General features: G+C 42.2%; 1 protein-coding gene across 2 annotated transcripts; it reads left to right on the forward strand.

Annotated features, from left to right (window-relative positions):
* Positions 1 to 308: 308 nt before the first annotated feature.
* Positions 309 to 21257, forward strand: CEP15 (centrosomal protein 15). Of its 2 annotated transcripts, XR_013485803.1 has the most exons (6): positions 309 to 466; positions 5539 to 5632; positions 7247 to 7373; positions 14172 to 14275; positions 18800 to 18874; positions 20793 to 20817. XR_013485803.1 is itself a non-coding variant. In XM_020976384.2 (5 exons), exons 2-5 carry the CDS (start codon positions 5583 to 5585, stop codon positions 20925 to 20927), a joined length of 387 nt encoding a protein of 128 aa, XP_020832043.1. In that variant the 5' UTR covers positions 314 to 466; positions 5539 to 5582; the 3' UTR covers positions 20928 to 21257. The 2 variants fall into 2 exon arrangements, 1 of the variants encoding a protein (XP_020832043.1); XM_020976384.2 differs by lacking the exon at positions 14172 to 14275 and having other exon boundaries at positions 314 to 466; positions 20793 to 21257.
* Positions 21258 to 22437: the final 1180 nt, after the last annotated feature.

The raw sequence follows: 22437 nt of genomic DNA on the forward strand, positions 1-22437 counted from the left end.
CTGGAGGTGACAGGAGCCCCTGGGAGTTACTGAATGGGGGTGGGGGAGTGAGTGTGTGTGACTCGGTCAGACCCAAGTACTGCTTCTGGGGCCGTGGCTAGTTAATTTGACGTCTCTTTGCCTCGGTTTCTTCATCTGTAAAAAGAGTAGCTTCAACGCCCTCGGGGCTCCCCTCCCCGCTCTCGCTCCGGGAGCCCCCCACAGCGCCCCCTGCGGCCGCCTCAGCCGCCGGCCTCGCTGTGGCGATGCGCGCCCTCTTTTTGTATCGACGTGCGGCGCCGGGGGCGGGGTCAACGTCCTGACGCCATTACGCGCGCGTGCGCGCAGGCGCAGACGGGGCGTCGCGCGGCCCCGAGAGGCAGGCCGGTGCTGCGGCTCCGGCTCCGGGCCGCGCTGGAGCCGTCGGAGGCGTCCACGGCCCTGGCCCCACAGCCTCCGGCAGAGGTCCGAAGGAGGGCCCGCCGAGGTAGGGCAGTGCTGGGGGACGCCGGGCGGGCCCAGAGCCCCTCCCGGGATCCCCGCGCCTCATGTCTGTTCGGTCCTTGCTTCGTTCTGTCCGCCGTGTCCGCTGCCGAGGGCGGGGAGGGGCCGTGGAGCTCAGGCCCCCATTCTGCAGACGAGGAAACAGGCACAGTTGCGAAGCCCCCGTTACTGCGCTCTTGCCATGTGCCGGGCACTGTGCTGAGCGCTGGGGATGCCCAAAACCCCTACCGCAGTCCCTGCCCTGCCCTGCCCTGCCCTCCCTGCCCTCAGGGGGCTTCCAGTCCTGGGAGGAGCTCTCGCTCCTGGCGTCCCCGAGACAGTGCAGGGTCAGCGTAGGACCAGCGTAGGACGGGCTGGGAAAGCGGAGCACAGGCTCGTCTAGGGAGCCAGGGGCTTCCCCTGAGCGTGGGGGCTTGGAAGTGCATGGAGGGGAGCGGCAGGCAGGAACCCCCCCCCCCGCCAGCTGTTGTCACAGTCCAGCTGCGAAGTGGTGAGGTCTGCACGGGTGGGGGCAGGGGCAGAGGAGAGAAGGGGGCGGATTCGAGAGGTGCGGTTGGCAGGCCCTGGCACCATATCGGATCGGTCGGGGTGAGAGATAGCGAGAAGTCCATGTTGTGAGTCCGAGACGCTAGGAGGATGGTGGTGTCCTCTGCAGTAGTGGGAACGGTCAGAAGATGGGAGAGAGTGATGTCAGTTTTAGACAGGACTGTATTCAAGATGTCTGTGAGACAGCCAGTTAAAGATAGGCGTTTAGAGATTCAAGGTGGTAGATTAGGAGAGATGTTAGAACCGAATCTGAAAGTCGTCAGCATAGAGGCTATCATTGATTATCTGGGGGCTGACATCATCTAGTGACATAAAGTAGAGGGAGAAGATGGTCCAGGAAATAGCCTTGGGGGACATTCATGGTTAGTGGAGGTAACTTAGATAACCATTTAGCCAAAGAGACTGAGAAGGAGTTGTAGGGGAACGGGGGAGAGAGAGCAATGTCATAAACCCAGAGAGGAGAGTATCAAGAAGAAGGTGATGGGCCATGCTAGAGGCTGAAAAGGACAAGAAGGATGAGGATTGATGAAAGGGCATTAGATTTGTCAGTTAAGAGGTCATTGGTGGGACAGCTAGGTAGATAGTGGATAGAGTCTTAAAGTCAGGAGGACCTGAGTTCAAATCTGGCCTCAGACACTAGCTGTGTGACCCTGGGTAAGTCACTTAATTGCCTCTTAAAGAAAGAGAGAGATCATTGGTAACTATAGAGAGCATTTCAACTGATGGATGAGGCTGAAAGCCAGAGTGTAGAGTATTAATTAAGAGAGATGATAGGAAGTGGAGGCACCGTTTGTGGATGACCTTCTCAAGGAGAGCAGGGAAGATAGAGGAGGCAGTGTGCTGGAGAAAATGAGATGGAATGGGGGTCACTTGACTATGTGGAGGAGTTGCTTTGGCAAGAAAAGGGGAGGAGGAGGTAGTAGGAAAGGTGGTGGGAGGTGAGGATGAGAGAAGTGGGAGCTCTTGGCTTTTTTCATCGAAATATGAGGCAAGGGTCTCAGTGAGGGTGGGGGTAGGCAGAGGTGGTGTGGGGAATGGAATTGTGACTGGGTAGGGGTAGAGGGGTGAGATGACCTGTGCCTAGGGTTGTATACCAGTGTGTCCCAAGACCATCGATACGAAGCTGGAAGTAGCTGGAGGTACAGAGAGGGCAAGTGCTTTGCCCAGAGTCACACAGGCAGTAAATGTCTGAGGTGCGATTGGATGCCAGATCTTCCCGATGCCAAGCCCAGTGCCCTGCAGCTGTCTCAAGCCCTTTTAAAGATGTGAGCTCCTTGAGGACAGGAACTGCTTCATTTTCCTCACTGTCCCCAGGACCCAGCATTGCATCTGACAGTGCATGTGTGCTGATCAAATAATTTTCTCACTTTCCATCCCACAACAGCCCTGCTGATGTTAAGGCATCTTCTTCATTTTCCACATAGAGAAATTGGCTCAGAGACACAGACAAAAATAACCTTCCCATGGTCACACAGCTCGCGTTTAAGGCATTTGAACCCAAATCTTATCGTTATTTCTGGTGATTTTTGTTTGTTTCTAAACTAAACAAGTTAAGAGTAGTATATAGAGAACTGGGCTTGAAGAGAGGAAGACCTGGGTTCAGATCCTGCTTCTGATACATTCTGGCTGTGTGATCCTGGCGAGACTAACTTCTTGGACATTCCAAGCAGCTTTCCCAGAGAGAGTTTCTTTACCTGGGTCTGTGAACTTGTCTTTTGGTTTTGGCATTTTGACAATTATCTTTCAATATAACTAGTTTTCTTTGTAATCTTATGTGTTTTATTTTATGCATTTAAAAACATTCTGAACTTAGATTTCACCAGATGCCAAAATGCATCCATGACAAAAAAAAAAAGGTTAAAAAAATACACATAAACCTTCTCTAAGACTAAAAAGTTTTGAAAAGGCTGTGGTCTGCCTTTAAAGAGGAAATTGTCCAGTCCCTGTCCTTATTCCTTTTAAACTTAACATTGACATGTTTTGGTTTAGTAGAAAGGTTTGGATTGTAATCTAAGGACCTGCTTCAAATTCTGCCTTGTATAGATTATTACCTACAAGATCGGTGACGAGTCACTTAGCTGCAGACCTGTTTAGAAATAAAAGTGTGGAGTTTGGAGTTGGAAAGACATAGGATTGAATCCTGCCTCAGACATTTACTAACTTTGTGGCTTTGAACAAGTCACAGCTCTTCTGGGCCTCAGTTTTCTGATGTGTAAAATGAGGGGGTTGTATTAGGTGGGTTCTTAGATCCCTAGAGCAAGGATTCTGTAACTTTATCAGCGTAGGAAACTCCCATTGTAATGGGAAGAGCCCTGACTCTCCAGGCAGAGGGCCTCAGTTCAAATGTCACCATCTAGTCAGGACCAGCCCAGGAGAATTCAGGTTGTGGTGGCTACAACGTGGTGCATCTTTGGCCAGAGAAACTCTTGAGAATCATCTGTTAGGGAAACATGGTACAGTGGAGAGAGCCCTGCCGCAGGAGTAAGGACTTGGGTTCGGTTCTGGCTCTGACACTTAATCTGCATGATTTTGGGGCCAGCCTTAACCTCTCTGGGCTTCAGATTTCTCTTTTATACAATGAGGTATTTGCACCACTAGATGGCTCAGTGCATAGAAGGCTGGGCCTGGAGTCAGGAAAGCCTGAGTTCAAATCTAGCTACAGATGCTTAAACTGGCTGTGTGATCTTGGGCAACTCACTGTTTGCCTCAGTTTCCTCATCTATAAAATAATAATAATAATAGCCCCTGTCATGTGGCTCGAATGAGATAGTAATTATAAAGCACTTCTTCCAGAGCCTGGCTCCTAGTAAGCACTACTTAACTATTAGCTGCTATTATTTTTATTCCAGGTCTGAATTGATGATCTTGTGTCTCAGGAGGGTTAGAGGGAAGGGAGAAAGGGCACAATTTTTTTTCTGGCCTTGCCTTAAACCAGTGTGCCACTTGGAAAAATAACCTTAGGAGCTGGTAATTGGCCTGTTCAGGCTCTAAATTAAACTACCCTTTAGTGATTCCTGTTCTATAGTAAAAGAAATTGTGCCCTTCCCATGTACCACACTAAAATCTGTACCAGCCCAAGTGAATGGGGTAGAGACAAGTTTTCTGGTTTGATCTAGTTTTCTTTTAAGTTAATGAAGCCAATGTATTTTTCTGTGAAGGAATTCCACAATAGCCATTTCCTTCTGTTATCACCTTCTTTCTCTAGCCTTTGCAGGTCATGGAGGCCTGATTGAGGTCACTTGAAGCCTGTGGGTTCCCAGAACTAAGATCTAGAAAAGACCCTAGACATTATCCCCAAATCTCTTCATTTTACAGATGAGGGAACTCGAGGCTAGTGAGGAGCAGTGATTTCACTAAGGTAGGAAATAGCAGCTGACCAAAGATACAGTAATTCTAGGCATAACTTACTTATATATTGATCTTAAGGTTTTCAGAGTGCTTTACATATGTGAAGGGGGAGAGATATGATCCTCCCCCTGTACGTTCTTTTACGTCCATTGTTTCATTTGAACCTCGAAGTCACCCCTTGAGTTGGTAGACAGACAGATACCAGCCCCATTGTACATATGAGGAAATAGGCTACAGAAAGGCCCACGGTGCTAGTGACTGTCGGAGGTATGCTTCTGACTTCTCATTCAGCAGGCCATCCGTAATACTGTGCCAGCCTTCTGTGCAGGCTTGTACAGGTGATGGATGACTTGAATTTGTCCTGTTGTACAAGAGGCAGTGAGCCCGAGTGTACATGGTTGCGCGAGGTCAGCGCCTTTCTGACTCCCTGATGGGTCCCTTTCTGTGCTGTCAGTCTGCCCACCAACGTGCCAGTGTTTGGCTGGTTTGCCAGTACTAGCTAGTATGATAGCTGAGGAGGTCTCTTGTCAACGGAATCAACTTCTTCATCAAATTTCTTCTCAAAGATGACTATGAGCATCCCAGGTGTTGGTGCAGGGAATCTGTCCATCCTACCAGATGACATAGTTTACCATTTATTCTGTTTGGGACATAGTATACTATTCACCTGAATAGTGTTTTCCTATTTAAAAAAGAGATAATGGTATCTTAGCATATGCCTCCTCTTAAAAGAAAAAGCTAGGGGTTTAAACATAAAGTTTAAGTTTATTATTCTCATCACGGTCTCCTATTTAAACATTTTGTGTATAAACAAAGTAGGTGATATTTTTCTTTTTTTAATGGGTTGATAAAATCCTTGTAAATTCTAGCTTGTGAGTTTTTCTTAAGTAAATGTTAAACATTGGAAGAGTGGGAGCAACACAGGAAAGATTTTCTTCCATTGGTATGAACACATTCTAGGAGCTGAAACATTTCATGATGTCTGTTCTGCATCGATAGCGATGGGTACTTTTTTTGTACTGTATGATCTCTATCTTGAAAGAACACATACATTAGCTGTATTCCAGGTGTCCGCTGCTTCTGAGCTTACTACCTGTTGTAGCTTCAGAGAAGTAATTTTACACTATTATCAGTTTTATTTTTGTTTTTTAACTGTAACAGAAAGCTTTCACCAAGAGCAAGGAGGGCTGGCCGAAGGAAAGGGGATGGCCTATTTTGCCAAAGAAGTTCGACTTACTAAAAAACATGAAGAAATGTAAGAATTTTAAGGTCACTTTGGATATGTGAATTATATTAGTTTTATTTAATTATTGTGCACAAGGAGATTTTATATGACAGAAAGTGCTCTTTCTGTTACTTCAGTTAACAGAGTGAGTGTAAGTACATATCACAGGCTCTTGAAAATAAGAGATTAAAAGGACAAATTTACATTCATGCCATTTTCTTTAGATCATGTTCACCATTTTTTTGTTGTTGTTGTTGCCAGAGCCCAAATGGATATTGGGCCTGAAGTCTGGCTTCCTAGGCTCGCATCCTGCCTCTGTGTGACCATGGGCACGTCCTCTAACCACTTTGACCCTTAGCTTCTGTGTCTGTGAACTTGAGTTAAACATACCTCCTCAGAGGGCAGCTAGATGGTGCAGTGGACAGAGCACCAGCCCTGGATTCAGGAAGACCTGAGTTCAAATTTGGCTTCAGATGCTTGACACTTACTAGCTGTGTGACCCTGGGCACTTCACCCCATTGCCTCGCCAAAAAAAAAAAGAAAAGAAAAGAAAAAAAAACCAATACCTCCTCTAATCTTTGTGTTGTTGTGAGGCTTAAATGAGCTGTTATTTGTAAAGTATTTTATAAACCTTAAAGTATTGTTTTCATGTACGTTTATTATGAGTGAACCTTAAAGTTCTGAATTCTTATTCTAATCCTGAGAACTTTCTAATCAAAAGTTGTGATCACATGTTTTGGAAATTCTTTACTCTTTCTGTTATATAATATCCTAGTCATAAATTTCTATCTTCTAGTACTGGTATCATGCCTTGCTTACTCTGAATGACATTAGAAGATTGAATTATTAATTACTTGTGAAATAATATATTGCCAGTGAGAAATGTTTATATATATATGTGCAATGTTTACATACAGTATAGAAAGAGTATTTTATCTCTGCCTAATTTTTGTAACCCTACTTTTAAAGCTTTTCTTTCTGTATAAACATCTTAGTTGTGTGTACGTATACATATAGTCACATATACAGACACACACATATATCCTGTCCCATCATCTTTCTCCGAGAAAAAGGAGAAAAATGTTTTTATTGCTTCTTCAAACATATGGAAGTTTAGCACAATTCTAAATGTGTAACATCAGATTCAGGGGGTACTGAAGTGTTAAACAGAAGGTTTCATATAGCAAGTTAAAAATCAATGTTATGTATGTGTGTGTTGAGGTATATATAAGTATGTATGTGTACATAAAGATATGTATTACAGTATATATTTTCACCCAAAATTAAAACATGTCCTTAAAACTCCAAAATAATTGCACAGGAGGAAAGAAGGAGTGGGAAAACACAGTCTTGTACACATCTTACACATAAGGAATATGATAATGAAAATAAAAACGATTTCCCCAGATTGACCTAAAAAGTCACATTGGAGCCAGGTCACCTAAGGAAATAGTACTTCATACCTCGTACTTTCTTTCTTTACTCTCAGATTAATTCGCAGTCGGCCTGCAACATCATGGGAGTCTTAAATGAAGAGTAATTAAAAGATTTCTTAATGAATCAGGAAGACAATGAAAGAAAAGGTTTTATTGCACTTATTTAAGGTGCTTATTTACCTCTGTTGATCTTATTTATTTTTTTTAGACTAGCACAAAGATTACTGTTACTTGAAGAAATGGAGAATGATCATGGTGGCCAGAAGACTGAAAAAAAGGCATCTTACGTGAAAGCAGCTAGGCTAGCCAGTAAAAGGAATCAGAGCCTTTTAAAGGTAAGTTACTTACATGACATGGGTATAGTTGGTTTGTAAATTTTCTGAAACTTCTCTTTGTGTGGTTGGGAATATTACATTTTTAAGTGAATTAAATCATTTTAATTTTAAAAATTATTTTGTGCTGAGAATAGACTGGCAACTTTTTACAAATACTTCATTAATTTTGAGTCAGGTAAGCAGAAGTATTTTTTTACTCACTAAGATAATAAAACTGAAGTACATTTAAGGACATTATTTAAAGTCATTCTCTGTGTGGGGGAATGAAATCAAAATCAGTTTTGTGCATGAAGTAGTATTTCAGACCATGTCCTGTATTTACATCTCTTGTTGCAGAGTTGTAATAACATCTGATTCAAGCTCTGTAAAGTTCTCTTTCACAAAAGTAAATACATTGTAACAGCCCCAAGTGGTAGAGTTCATGTTGGAGGAGGCAGATTTTTGGGGACTTTGAAGGTGGTTGAGTCGAAATTCATCCAGGAGTCCGCCTTGCTGCATCTTCCAGTCTACCCATGGGAAGGCAAATCCCATCCCCGTGAAATCTTCAACTTTGTTTTCCACAAAGTATCCCTTTCTCCATAGTTAACCCTGAGCTTTGCCCTCCATCCCAGCTTCACATTTTCAAATCCTTCTTCTTGGAAGGTTCCACGATGGTCGCATTTGTCAGGACATGAAACTTTCAGTTTTGTATTTTTCAGCATTTTCAGAGGTGGTTGAAGTTCCCAATGTCTCCGTCCTGTCTTTCCCTTCTAAGTCAGTTCGCTTTTCAGCTTCTAGTGGGTTGGGCCACAACAATTTGAGAGTCACAGCCACAGTGCTACTAAAGCATCTTAATTTACCATATGTCTTCTTTGCCAATGATGTTTGCACTGTTTTTTTTTTAAAACAGAAAATATATGATAATCTCAATTTGTCATGAAATGTCAAAAAGGAAAAAAAACCATACCCAAATTGGCAGGCTTGTGTTCTAGCCACTAGTAGCAGCCTGCCAAAGTGGTATTTAATCTTCAAGTGGACTCGGTTTATTCAAGTGTCTCTTATTAGTCAGTAAGTATTTATTGAATGTGTCCTGTTAGCTCAGTGCAGTGGGGAAACAAACATTATCTAAGGCTAAACACCTTATAATCAAGCATGAAACAATCAGTGGACTGTTGAAGACTGTGTAAGTAGGTAGGGAGTCTTATGTGCAGGTTTAGTGCCCAGGGAGTCTGTACTGTGAGATCCTGGAGTAAAGAGCTCGTGCAGTCAGAGAGGGTTCCGTGGAAGAAGTGGCAGTGCGAAGCTGCTTGGTTGGATTTTGGTTAAGAAGAGCAGGGATTCAATGGACCAAGGAGCAGGAGTTTTGGCCCAGGGCTTGGAGCACAAATAAAGGCTGAGCATGGAGAGTGTGGGGCAGAACAGTGACTGAGCAGTGTGTAGAGCTGGAGTCCTGGGTTCAAATTCTGGAGCTGGAGTCAGGATGAAGGACTGGAGAGACCACTTGTTTTTACTCCCTCTGTTACAGATGAGGACGTTGTGCCCTAGAGACAGAATGTGACTTGACCAGAGTCTCCCTGCTGGTGAGCAGCAGAGCGAGGACCGAGGCCTCTTTACTCCTAGTTCAGTGCTGTCTCCCTCCCCCCCCATAGCCTGCCGCCCTCAAAGAGCTTACATTCTAATGGGGGGAGGGGTGCCACACATAGAGAGGGAAGCTATAGCTAGGGAAGGTGAGGGTCAGCCCCTTTCCAGTAGGAAACTCCAGAGCTGTAATCCTCATCCAGAATTCTCTAATAGCATTTTCTTCTTAGACAGGATTATGATACTATGGAAGGGCTGGTGGCATGAACTTATTTCAGAAAGCTGCAACAGCTATGAGAACTCCCAGGAACTTTGCCATAATGGTTGGGAACTATTCATTTGATTAATGTTCCCAGAGCAAGAAGTGGAAAGCCAGTGGCAAGGTTAGAGAAAGGGGGAATGGGTGTGTGTATGGTGCTTAGCGGAGAATGGCGTGGAATAAGCATTTATTAAATGCCTGTAGGATGTCCGGCACAGTACTGAGTGCCTTAAAAATTTTATTTCATTTGATCGAGTGCACCGGGGGAGATGTTGAGATGGATAGCAGGAGGAATTTGGAATCAGGGCAGTATTGTGCTGACTAAATGTTTAATGAGCTTTCTTGTAGCATCTGGGTGAAAGATGAATTTGAGGGTGGTGGAGATACTAGAGCTCAGTAAGTTTTCTAAGACTCGACTGAGCTCTTAGACTGCAGGTGATATGATAGAAGGAGAGGCTAGGACTGAGGACGTGAGGGTAGTGGTTCAAAAGAGTGGTCCATTTGCTTCTGCAGTGGTCCATTTCAAAAGAAATATTAATGAGACATAATCATTGTATGTGATTCTGTGGTCCTGTGATTGTATCCCCAGCACAGATCTTCTATATGTCATCAGTCACCTCTCATGAAAGGGTTCCTGTTGGTAAAGCAGTGTAGTGACTGAAAATGGACTTCCAAATAAAGTAATTAAGGTTAAGGAAACAAAAAAAAATCATCCACTGGGTTTATCTTAAATGGATCTTTCTCAGTCAAACAACTAAGTTAAGTCTTTTCAGAGATCCATAGAATCTTATGGCTGAAAGGGACCCTAGAAGTAATTTTTCCAACTTTTTTTTTTTTTGCAGATGAAGGCCCAGAGAGATGGGTTAAGTTGTTTACCTAGGGTCTCACGGTGCATTTTAAATTTTTTATTCTATAGCCTCAATTTCCTCATCTGTGAAATGGGAGTAATACTACTTCCGGTGTAAGTCTCACTGAGTGGGTGTGGAAACTCTTTTCACGGAGACAGATGGCAGCCCATGTAGAGTCACCTCACTGAGGCTTCAGGAAGCTCACGGTCATTCCACTTGTCTGTGTCAAGAGGCAGAAATTGTACTCGGGTCTCCTGAATCCAAGTCTGACCCACCAGCCATTACACTTGGCCGCCTTTCAGTTCTAAAAAGAGAGAAAAAAGAAGTTTGGGGACAGAGGGCATTTGAGGGGATTAAGTTGGAATACTTCTTTATACAATGTGTGTGTGGGGTGTGTCTGTTTCAGATGAGTATCAGAAGGTTCTAGAGAGATGGACAAGCACACAAAAGGCACATTTTACCTACTTTGTATTTAGATTGTAGACCTATCAGTCTTTATCAGTGGCCACCCCGACCCACGTGCAAATTGCCTAGTGTGTGCTGAGCACTGTGTTAGTCACTGGGGACATAAAGGAAAAAAAATGAGATCTGCTTTGAAGGAGCTTACATGCTGTAACAGGAGACAGCATGTGCAAATATAAAGACGTGAGGCAATTAAAAATAAATGCAAGGTTTTACTTTCTTAAATATTTCAAGGATCCGTGTTTTCATTATTGCAGAAACTCCCTCCTTTTGATACAGTTTACAACCCCTGGTAGATGGAAGTCAAGTTTATGGTAGACCTCTCTGAACTGAACTAGTCTGGTCCTCCGACAGTATCCACATAGTGGTCAGCAGGCTCCTTCTGGAAACCTTTCCAGCTTGATAGAGGATCTGCTGAAGCCTGGCATTTCTCTGGCGTAACTTTCAAGAAACTAGGGTTACATCTTGCCATGGTGAGGTCACAGCATAGGATTTGAGCGGAGATGCTGGCTATAGGCTACCCCAAATCCTCTTGACCATTGGTGCTAAAGGGCTGACAGAGACTGTACATCAGTGGGTCTGGGATCTTGTCCGGTAGGATCAGGAGTCCTCCAGGTCATCTCATTTTATGCTTTTCTTACCTTTGACTTTCCAGGAATCTTTTTTCAAATATATCTTATTCTTTACAATGTACCTTCCCTTCTGTGGTAGAAGCAGTATTTTTAAAATAGTATTTTATTTTTTCCAGTTACTTGGAAAGACAAGTTTTAACATTAATTTTTTTTAATTGAGTTCCAAATTTTCTCCTCCCTCTCTTCAACTTTTAACATTAATTTTTAAAAAAATTTTGAGTTCCAAATTTGCTCCCTCCCTTTTTTCCCTCTCTCCTCCCCAAGACAGTAAGCAAATATGATATAGGTTATACATGTGCAATCATGTGAAACATATTTCCATATTAGTCATGGTGTGAAAGAAGAAACATTTTGCGAAAAAATTACAGTTTGCAAAAGAGAAAAACTATAAAAAAAAATAAAGAAAATGAAAATAGTATGCCTGGATCTGCATTCAGACTCCATCAGTTCTTTTTCTGGATGTGGATAGCATTTTCCATCATGAGTCTTTTGGAATTGGTAGGAACAATATTTTAGGTTTATTTTTTTCTTAAAAGTTATTGAGACCATCTTTTAGACTTGGTTAGCTGCTGGCTCAGAGGCGAGAAAGCCTCCAGGAGTTCTAGGCTTTCTCTCTGAGGCTTGGTCGATAGATCACAAGGAACAACGCAGGAAAGGAAGTTTCATTCACTGAACTAACTCGAAGGGCCCCCAGTGTCCTTCCTTGTTGAATGTTCTTGTGCTGCTATGGCTAAGTGAATCTCTTTTTGTTAACTGTTGAATGATCTCTGAGTGTCTCACTTTATTCTAATATCAGACCTAAACTACCAAGAGACTGGCCTGCGTCAGGCCCAGCCTAGAGCCGCTTCCATGATTTCCTTATGTCCAAGATCTCCTTACTCCAGTCTGTCCCGTTTAAGTGTGTCAGATAATCTCCCTAAAACAATATTTTCATGTCATTTCTGCTTCATATTTTTTAATGGCTTGCCATTGAGGATTTTTCAAATAAAATTATAGTGTCTTAGCTAAGCCTCCAGAATTTGGACCCCAATTCCATGCAGTCAACCAACCAGTCAAATAAAATTAAATAGCTACTTTAAGAAGCTTACTTTTGAGTGAGGGAGGAAAGGTATATATAGTAATAACTACATTGGATGTCCCTTCATTTTCTTTGTCCTCTTCTCCTCGGCTGATGTGACATTCTAGCTCTGATAGCTAGAATAACTGCTCCTCATCTGTGCTTAGCATGACTGGCTGGACTGTTTGAAGCTGCTGGAGGGCCAATTCACGAGAGATAGAAAAACAAAATAAAAGAGACCTGAGCCTCGGAGTGTTGGGGCAAGGACCACTTAAGTGCCGAATGCACTGTGGCCACCTCGAAGCAATGGTATTTGTACGATTCTTCAGTGCTAGCAAAAGTCAACAAAGTAATAGAGAAAAAAAGAAACTAGTAACATCCATCTCTAAGGGTTTAGTTGCACCGCAGTCCCGTGATGATGAATGCTGCTAAGTCAAGTCATTTTTCAGTTGTTCCTGACTCTTTGTTGACTCTGTTGGGGGTTTTCTTGGCAGAGATACTGGAGTGGTTTGCCATTTCCTTCTCCAGCTTATTTTGCAGATGAGGAGACTGAGGCAAACAAGGTGAAGTGATTTGCTCAGGGTCATACAGTAAGTGTCTGAGGCCGGATTTGAACTCAGAAAGAGGAGTCTTCCTGACTCCAGGCCCAACATTCTATCTGCTGTGTCACCTAGCTGCCCTATTATAATGAGTCAGAATCAAATAAAAATTCATTGTATGAACTGACATGATAATTGATCAGTATCATCCAGAACTAGGTATTCTGAACTTATTTTTAACTATGTAGCCATGCAGTGATATATAAATGTTTGCATTCATAATATGCATTTCTGTAGTCTCCTTCCCAAATTTAATTTGTTAAAAATTAGAGACCAAATTCATTCTAAATTTTGTGTGTAGTTTTTTTTAAATTTGCTTATTGATCACCCATCTTGTCCACTCTCATCTTCTCCAGCCAATTCATTATTATTCCTACAGTATTATAATTATTATAACCCATTATTATCCCTATTATCCCTTCTTTCTACATATGTGCTAGAATTTCTGCCTCCTTTAAAAACAAACGAAAACAACCTCTCACTAGGTTCTACCATTCCTGATAGCTGTTGTCCTATGTATTGCCTTCATTTTTCTGCCAGACTCCTTGAGAAAGTTTGTCTGTGCTCAGTGCCTTCACTCCCTCTCTTCCTGTTCTTTTCTAGACTGTCTGCAGGCAGCTAGGTGGTGCAGTGGATAGAGGGCTCGGCCTAGAATCAGAAAGACCTGAATTCAAATCCAGCCTTAGACACTTCATAGCTAGGTGACCTTGGGCAAGTCACTTCACCCTGTTTGCCCCAGTTTCCTTATCTGTAAAATGAGCTGGAGAAGGGAATGACAAACCATTCCAGGACCTCTGCCAACCAAACAAACCCCAAACGGGGTCAGGGAGATTGGGACACGACTGAAGTGACCGAATGACAACAACAAGCTCTCTGCCCTCATGAGACACTCCTGGCAGTGTTCTCTCAGCTGTTACCACACAAAACGCCCAGCCAGCTCTTACGGCTTCTTCTCCCGGATCCTCTGTTGACTTCTCGTGATCCCGCCCTCTTCCGGCTCTTCTTTTGTCTCTCCAGCTGCTCTTTTGTTAGTGTTTTACCAAAGCATACCCACTCGCTGTAGGTGTAACCCAAGGCTCCATCCTGAGCCCTCTGTACACTCTAGTGACCACATTAGATACCAGGGGCTTCATTAGCACCTCGCTGCCAATCATCACCAGCTCCAGCAAGCCCTAATCCCTCTCCTGATCACAAATTGACTCTTGGACATTTTGAAATGGATTTTCTATGGGTATTTCAAATGAAATATGTCCAGAGTAGACTTCATTATCTCCCTTCCTCCTAAAATTCCTGTTACTATGGAGGATACTACCACCTTCTCTTCTAGTCACCTAGCTTCACAGCTTGGGGGTCATGCTCACCTTCTGTCTCATTCACCCCATAGATCCAGGCACCAGATGTTGTCACCTGTGTTCTCACTTGGCTCCTACTGTACATCCACACAGCCACCTCCTGTTCCAGGTCCTCATTCTTCTCTTCTGGAATAGTGTAAGAGCCTTCTAGTTGGTCTTCCTGCCTCAGAATTCTTCCTGATCCAATCCATCTTCCACAAAGCTGCCAAAGCAATTTCCCAAAGTTCAGATTTCACCATGTCACCCCTCTATTCAGTAAACTCCAGTGATTCCCTGTTACCTCTAGAATCAAATAGGAATTGTTTGGCTCTGGCCTTTTCCTACCCTTCCAGCCCTTCACACAGCATACAGTTCCCCCATAGAGGCCTGCTTCATGGTCCTCATGCATACTGCACTCTGTCTCCCATCTCCAGGCCTGCAATACATTCTTTTTTGGATTCAGAGGCCATTACTTTCTTTCAGATTCACTTCAGGTTCTGCCTTTGACAGCTACTGGCATGCTTCCTCCCCAAACGGCCTTTTATTCATTCTGTAGAGTGTGTGTACATCTCTTTGTCCTGTTGTCTCTTCCCTTGGAATGTAAGCCGCTTGAGATCAGGAACTTTGTCAGTCTAATAGGAAGTAATAACTAATAAGAAACGAGTTTTAATTTAAGAAGGAAAGAGATGAGCACCTGGAAGACTGAAGCAAAGGCATGGTAACTTAGAAGGATCATAGGAGTGGTGCATTCCTCTAAGAATACCAGGAAAGTTAAGGTCCAGAACAAATAAAAGCTTGTAATGAATGCTAAGTGCAACCCAAAAAACCTTTTTCTTTTTCTTTTAAAGCTATGTTGGGAGTACAACAAAGATTAAAGAATGCTGGATCTGAAGTCAGGAGGACCTGAGTTCAGATTCACTCTTAGATATTTTTCTGCTTGACCCTGGGCTTAACACTTAACTAACTCTGCCTCAGTTTCCTCATCGGTAAAGCAGGCATAAAAATGGTACCTACCCTCCCAGGGTTGTTGTGAGGATAAAATGAGATAATATTTGAAAGCATTTTGCAAACTTTAAAGCATTATATAAATGCTGGCTATTATTATTAAGAACATTTGCTTGGAGAGAATGAGATACAAGGAAGGACAGTAGTGCAAAGGTACAACAACTTTTAATTTGCTTGTTTTCTCCTCCAGAGAAGAAAAATGACTCCTTGGGTCACACACAACAAAGAAATTGTTAGCAGAGACTTGGATGAAAAGGCGTTTGTTAAAGCCCTTAGTGTGTGCAAAGCATTGTGTTAAATCTGGGAAACATGGATGGGAAAGTGAGACAGCCCTGAGGCAGCTCACATTTCTAGATAGAAAGGATCATGGGCTTTAGGGTGCAATGCAGAGCATATGGAAGGTCCTGGTGGAGGGTGGTCTTAAGGGTTTAGCAGCAGACCAGATGATAAGACCCAGTGGTCATGTGGGTGTTATGGCAAGGCAGATGGTAAGGTAGGGTGCTGAGGATGATGAGTGATCCTGTTTGGCTGCAGGGGGATAAAAGGCTGGTGTAAAAGTACATTTTTAGTGTCCTTCTGAGTGACAAAACCTTCTCTCTTTCTGATCTGAATGATCTGACAATGCCGAGTACTTTGGAGGTGAAAACTTTCTTTTCCAAGTCTTCAGTGACTGTGGCTGTTGAGGGGCCCAGGCTGCATCTCCACAGTGGTGATGAGACCAGGCAGGAAGAGCCAGCAGGTGGGCTGGGGACAGGGAGAGCCTGCTGCTTCAAGCACTTTGGTGATAGCCATAGCCGTTCTGGCTGGGTCTCGGCTCCTGTGATTTTTGACTCTTTCCTGTTCTTTACCTCTGGCTGCTTGCCATGTGCTACTCAGCCCAGGGCTTCTCAGTGTTTGCCTCCTTTCCACTCCCATTGCAGCCCTGGCTCTGGCCTTTCATGCCTCTCATCCCAACTATATTTTGTTTCTGTGTCTATTTAAAGTATGTCTTTGTTATGCATCTATATCTTTGTTGATGTCTTTTATTTTTATGTCACCAATATTTCCCTCAGTTCTGCTTCGTGGTGCATCAGTTCATCGAAGTCCTTCCATGATTGCATTCATCATATTTGCTGTTTGCTAAGTGTAGTAATATTCCATTACGTTTATATGCCACAGTTTGTTAGCCCTTCCCCAAACAATGAGCATTCACCTTGTTTCCAGTTCTTTGCTGCCATGAAAAGTGCTGCTCTCAGTATTTTGGTGTGTACTGGAACCTTTCTTCCTGGCAGGGATCTCCTTGCTTTCTCATGTAAACTCTTGTGACAACTTTAATAGCCTCCTCACTAGTCTTGCTGCCTCCACTCTCTCCCCTCTCCAGTCTGCCCTTCACACTGCTGCTGAAGTAATCCAGACCTCATCTTCTTGTTATCTTGTGCAAAAATCTGCCATGTCAGCCCCTTAAGGCTTCCAGTCCAAGACTGTCCAGAGTTTGGCTTTCACCTGTTTTATTCCACATCGTTCCATGCTGCCCTTGGTGCTCTAGCCAGACTCTCACTCATGATTGCTCATCTCATCCTGCTCTTCTTACCTGCCTGCCTGTCTTTGACAGATGGACCCATCCTCCCCCTCTAATCTCTATCATTTAACATCCTTCCCCTCCTTCAGGACTCAGCTCACACATCACCTCCTCTGATCAGTCAAGCCTCCTACTCTGTGCCAGGCCCTGTGCACACAAACAAAAACCAAACCGGCCCTACTTCAAGAAACTTAGAGTCTCTGCCTGCTGCCTTCCATCGTGTGCCCTGATTGGAAGTTATCCTCTCCTCTCAGTCTCTTATGCCACTACTGTCTGTACTCTGTCATATTTTGACTTGTATTATAGTTCTTTATGCACACGTATCTTCTCCCCACTAGATTCTGTGTTGTCAGTGTCTTGCACATAGGAGACATTCAATAAATGTTCACTGAGTTGGATTGAATTGAATTAACCATTTTAATAAGTAGCTTTAAACAGCTATTCCTGGAATAGTTATGTCACTCAGTTTATGGTTTCTCAGGGTTATATGTTTTTATTTCTGTATCTAATTAAGCCTTTGCTTTATCAGAGTCATAAAATATATATATTTTTTTTATTAAGGTCTCATGAAAACTCAGCGTGCCCCAGTCAGGTTTCTGTTTCTGTTGTTATTTTGACTTCACAGTATCGGTAGCTTTCAGCCATCGTTTTCAGCTTTAAATTTCATATATAGACCGGGCAAGCTGTTTAATAGGCTTTCTATTCCTAAACTGACTATTTCTTCTTTAAATCTCCTTCCTCTAGACAGCAGGTGCAGCAGTGGTTGTACAACTTTGGGAAGTCCCTTTAGGGAATTTCCTGTTTTTCCCTTTTACTCTTCACACCCATTCCCTGCTCCCGCCGCCGCTGCCATCTGCTCTCTTTTTTCTCCTGTTCAGCATTGGCTTCTTCACACCCCACTCCCACGCCCCTTCCCATCCCTCTCCGTCTGTCCAACAGCCCTGTACTTAGATTTCTCCAGTGTTTGTTCATAGATTGGAGAACTTTCCCTTTTTCTAGCAACTTGTGAGTCTCAGAGAGTTGACAGATTGATTTTTTGTTTTGTTTATTTTTGACTCTGGTAGTAGTAGGTAAATGGAGCCCAGGTGCTGATCCTTTAAGTAAGGAAAGGTCAGCAGAGTTCAGGGGTTTGGTAAACAGCTTGTTTTAGCTCCAGATTTAGTGTTCTCAGTATTATCAAGGTAAGACCTTACCAAACTGTAAAGTTCAGGTATTATAATTGCTTTAGACTATTACATTAAAAACCAAACCAAACCCTATACATACAGAGTTTAAAGTCACGTGGAAGCTGCTTTATCTTCTTTAAAATGAACAGTACACCCACCCCGCTTCTGAGATTTTTTAGGCTACAGAGGCCCATGAATATTATAAAATCTAGCAGCACCTTGAATCTATAAATCATTTCTAGAAGAGTCTAACATGAAAGATTGTATTTATAAAAGGCAGCAATTTCTTCCTTACACTTTCAGTTTTGATCCATAAATCATCTCCTAAAGTGCCTTATACTTCAACTCCTCAGATATCAAGACTTTTGTTGATGTTTGTACTCCCTCCGCTGCTGCATATGGCATCCCCTCTTCCCATAGTGTTTGGGATGCTTGGGCTGACAGACCCACCAGCCTCTGCAGTGTGGGCAGCTGGCTGCACCTGGGCCTGAATAGAAACCTGGAATTCTTTCCATTTCACATATGATACTCTTATTGTATCAGCTGAGTCACAGAGGGCATCAAGACAGCTGTGAGTAGGCATTCAGACAGCTCTCAGGTCACTCAGAACTGGCCTGAGGCTCTGCGTGGTGGCCGAACTTTACTCGGCTTTAAAGGAGTCTGAAAACCAGCATCCCTTTATATGAACTTTCCTAGCAAGTGTTGCCTGTTAGAGACTAAATGGTCAGTCAGAAGTAGCCTTTCTATTTAAGGAACAGAAGTGTGTGGTGTTGCTCCCAGGCTTGTAGCTGTTAACCTGATGGAGTTGAGGATTTGGTTCTCACACTGATTTCTCTATCATGTTGTTGCCACAGTGCAAGTAGAATTGGCCTTGGTAAATCACGTGTGCATAGGAAATGTGTGTATGTTTGTGTACCCATACTTTCCTTTAAAATACTGATTTCTCTTACAGGATATAAGAGCACTAGAAGAGAAACTTGAAAAAAAGGTCCATTTACGGTCATATCCTGAAATGGTTAATCTTCAGGTAAGAATCTTGGGTCACCTGTAGACACATCTAGACTGTCATTCGTTGTGTATCCAAATATTTATGTATACACTTTCTAGTAGATTCATCGCTTTAAAGGACGTTTCAAATTTTAATCAAGTGAAAGATCTATTTATCAAAGTCCTGTTTACTTTTTATGAAATTTTATTTACATAAGGAGTCTTGTTAAAAATAGGAGACTGGCTCATAAGGTGATGGTATAGAAATCATAATGAGCATTTCACTTGAAATCTGTGTCCTCTCTGCTGGATTTAAAAATAGCTGTTCACAGTCTCTTCACAGAAAGTTTAATAAGTGGCCTGAATATATGTTTGTTATGGAGTATGGCTTCTAAGTGTTATATTCTGTGAAGCTCAGGAACAGATTGGGGGAAGTTTGGCAGAAACATACATTATTTGATATATGAAAATGTTCATGATGAAAAGGAATTGATTGCAGGGTTTGGGAGAGATTGAGGTTATTTTTCTCTTGGAAAGATGGTCTTTGTCTTAATACGCTTTTGCTGTCTGCTGAAACAGTCTCTAATATTTGGGGGCTCTTAAATTGTCCTGCTGTCTGCGCCATCTAAGATGTTAAGAAAAGCTAGAATCTGGAGATAGAAGAAAACTTGGTCTCATCAGACAGGCAGCTCTTTGCTTTATGGGATATAGATGGGTTGAGGGCATGTCTATTTCTTTGTTTAACTCTATACCTTACTCTGACTTGTTTGGGGTACACACACACACACACACAGAGTAAATCTTAATGCAGTCATGAATAACTAAGGAACTCCCAACCCTAGACCACAGTTGTTATTTTTTCTTAGTTGGCCTTACACAGCAGGATGAACATGTCAGGCTATTACTCAGACTATATACATAGTTTCATGGGATCAGTGTAGACCTATGTTATTTTACTTTTATAAAACCTTATATTTTAAAATTTCCTCACTGTCTAATTGTGGGTCCCCAACGCCATCTCTGCATGAGTTATTTCCCCAAGCTAGAATGACATTCATGTAACCCTTAACAGAATGCCCCAGAAAGAGTTCTGTATGATGTTCTTCGTCTCTTTAGCTTCTTATAGCAGTAACCTGAGAACCTCAGCAAAGCTTGTAGGACCTGTCAGTGCTATCTATACAAACTACTATAGACGATGAAGCAGAGAGTGCTGGGTTATTGCCATTAAAACTTTAATGGCCCTATTCCTGTGTAAAGGCCCCTCTGGCTTATTGGGGTTAGTGTTGTTTGCGTGGAAAGTCTTGTGATTGACTTTGAAATTGTTATATTCAAGTGACAGGAAAAAAGCGCTGCTTGTAAAATGAAGAGTATTTTTCTAAAAGATAAAAAATGGATCATTTGCTTTCCCTACAAAATTCACCTGAATCCTAAGCTACAACATACTAACTGTGGTTTGTTGCCTAATGTTCTGTCTTTAAAACTGAGTTTCAGAGCAGTAGTGCTTGATTTTTATTGTGAACTTCCTGCGAGTGGGGACCGTTTTTTGCCTCTTTTTGTATCCCCAATGTTTATCACAGTGCCTGGCACATAGTAGGCACTTAATAAATGCTTTTTGACTGGTTTGAAAATACCAAGCAAAGAAATGTACCACAGAGTTCTCCATAACAGATCGTGCTGTTAGCCACAAGAGGGCGTATCAAAACACCACAAAACTTAATCAAAAACCTGACTTTCTGCCAGCCTCTGTGGTTTTGCTGAGAAATTTGAAAATTGAGGAGTAAGTAGCCAGCTTTTTTCTAAAATTAACATAAAATGTTCTGTAGGGAGATTGCATCCCACATCTATATGCATGTATGAGTGTGTGTCTGTGTTTAAGGGAATAAACATTTAGACTGTTTTGAAAAGCCAAGTCCCATTGCTTGTTTTGCTTTTTTCCTTTTTGGGTTTTGTTTTTTCAGACTCTGTACTGGGCATCAGTAGAAGAACAGGCCCCCAAGTGGGAGCAGTTTCTTTCAGGAAGAACACAATATCCCATTGGTGTTAGATATCAAAATCCAGCAGGAAATGACATCAAAGATGCTGCAGAGAGATAACCGCAAGAAAGATGTCATTTTTCCTTGGGGTTCTGATTCAGAACATCTGCTCAGGAAAGCAAAACTTATCTGGACATTGTATAAATCCAAAGGAATTTGTTCATCTAAGGGAATATATTAATGTGTATTCTGTTACCTTATCTCTTTGACAGTAGGGAGAATTTAAAAATTTACTGGAAATTTTGTCAAACCAAGATTGAAATACATTACAGTCTTTTAAAAGAATGATGAGAATTGTTTTTACTTTTAATCTGTCATTTCATCAAACTTTTAAGAGTGTAAAAGAAAATTTTGAAAGATGAACTGAATTAAATAAATGGTTAAAATGTGTCTTATGTGACTTATTTCATTTTAAAACACTTTTCAGTCCTTTTCATACCTGTCTTGTTTCCATAACCCCTTCTGACAAAGAGCAGTAATTATTACCATTCCTAACTATTTTCTACCCACCATGAAAAAGAAAACCAACAGAGTGGTTTGCCTAGCACCTTCTATTTGCATAATTCTTTCTATAATTTAGTTCCTGAATAGATTATCTGGCATGAGCCTCCCATCCCTGAGGAGGGCCATTTATCTTAACTGACAAAACCACCACTCCAGAGTCAAAGTGACTTGCTCAGGGTCACAGGCCTGTGGAAAGACTGATCTTCTCATTCCTGGTGTAATTGATACTCTTTGCATTCTACATAACATTTTGTCCCTTGTGTTTAGAAAAGTAAGAACATCCCCTAAAATATAATTTTAAAGTTCGGAGAACTGGGCCATAAAGGCCAAAGGCTAACCATCTCCAGAACCTAGCTAGCCCTTCGTTTTACTAGAGGGAGCTGGCCGGCTTTCAAATGAACCTGTTAGAATAGGGATTCTGATAGGATTTTTACTTTGTTTTCTAAGAATTGCTTCCCTTGTTGAGGAGAGTAATGGACTCTTCTCCCTCTTTTCATCTTTTAACTGTCTCTTCCCTCTCCTGGAGTTCTCAGTGAGGCATCTGCTTACAATTCCTAAACAATGTACTTTAAAACTCATTCCAGCACTGCCTAGGCTGTCAGTGGGAAGAGTGAGTTCGGGCTCCCTAGTTTTTAGATCCGAGAAGCCAAAGACTAGTAGCCGTAGAAGGAATTCCTCCTAATGAGAATCTATGTTTGCTGAAATTATTTTTTGGTCATTTTCATTTTAACTTGGCTCATATTAAAATAACACAATAATATGAATTTTAAAAAACAACAACTTTATAATGAAATGTCCATTATGCTGATAAGTTTCTATAAACTGCCATCTTGGAAATATCCTGTTGAGTGGGTGTTGGTGTTTGTAACAATAACGTTGTTTTCATACTATGTGATGGCAGATTAGCACGCTTCTCTGCAGTGTTAACAGTTGTAATTAAGGAATAAACAGTACAGGGTGTCAGTCCGATGACAATTTCATCTATAGTGTCACAATACAAAATGTCACAAAATATTAGAACTGTTATAGAACTACAAAAATATCAAATTAGGTTTAGTCTTAAAAG

The sequence above is a fragment of the Phascolarctos cinereus genome, unplaced genomic scaffold (assembly GCF_003287225.1).
Source record: "Phascolarctos cinereus isolate Bilbo 61053 unplaced genomic scaffold, phaCin_HiC Scaffold_4;HRSCAF=312, whole genome shotgun sequence".
In the NCBI taxonomy this organism is placed as follows: domain Eukaryota; kingdom Metazoa; phylum Chordata; class Mammalia; order Diprotodontia; family Phascolarctidae; genus Phascolarctos; species Phascolarctos cinereus.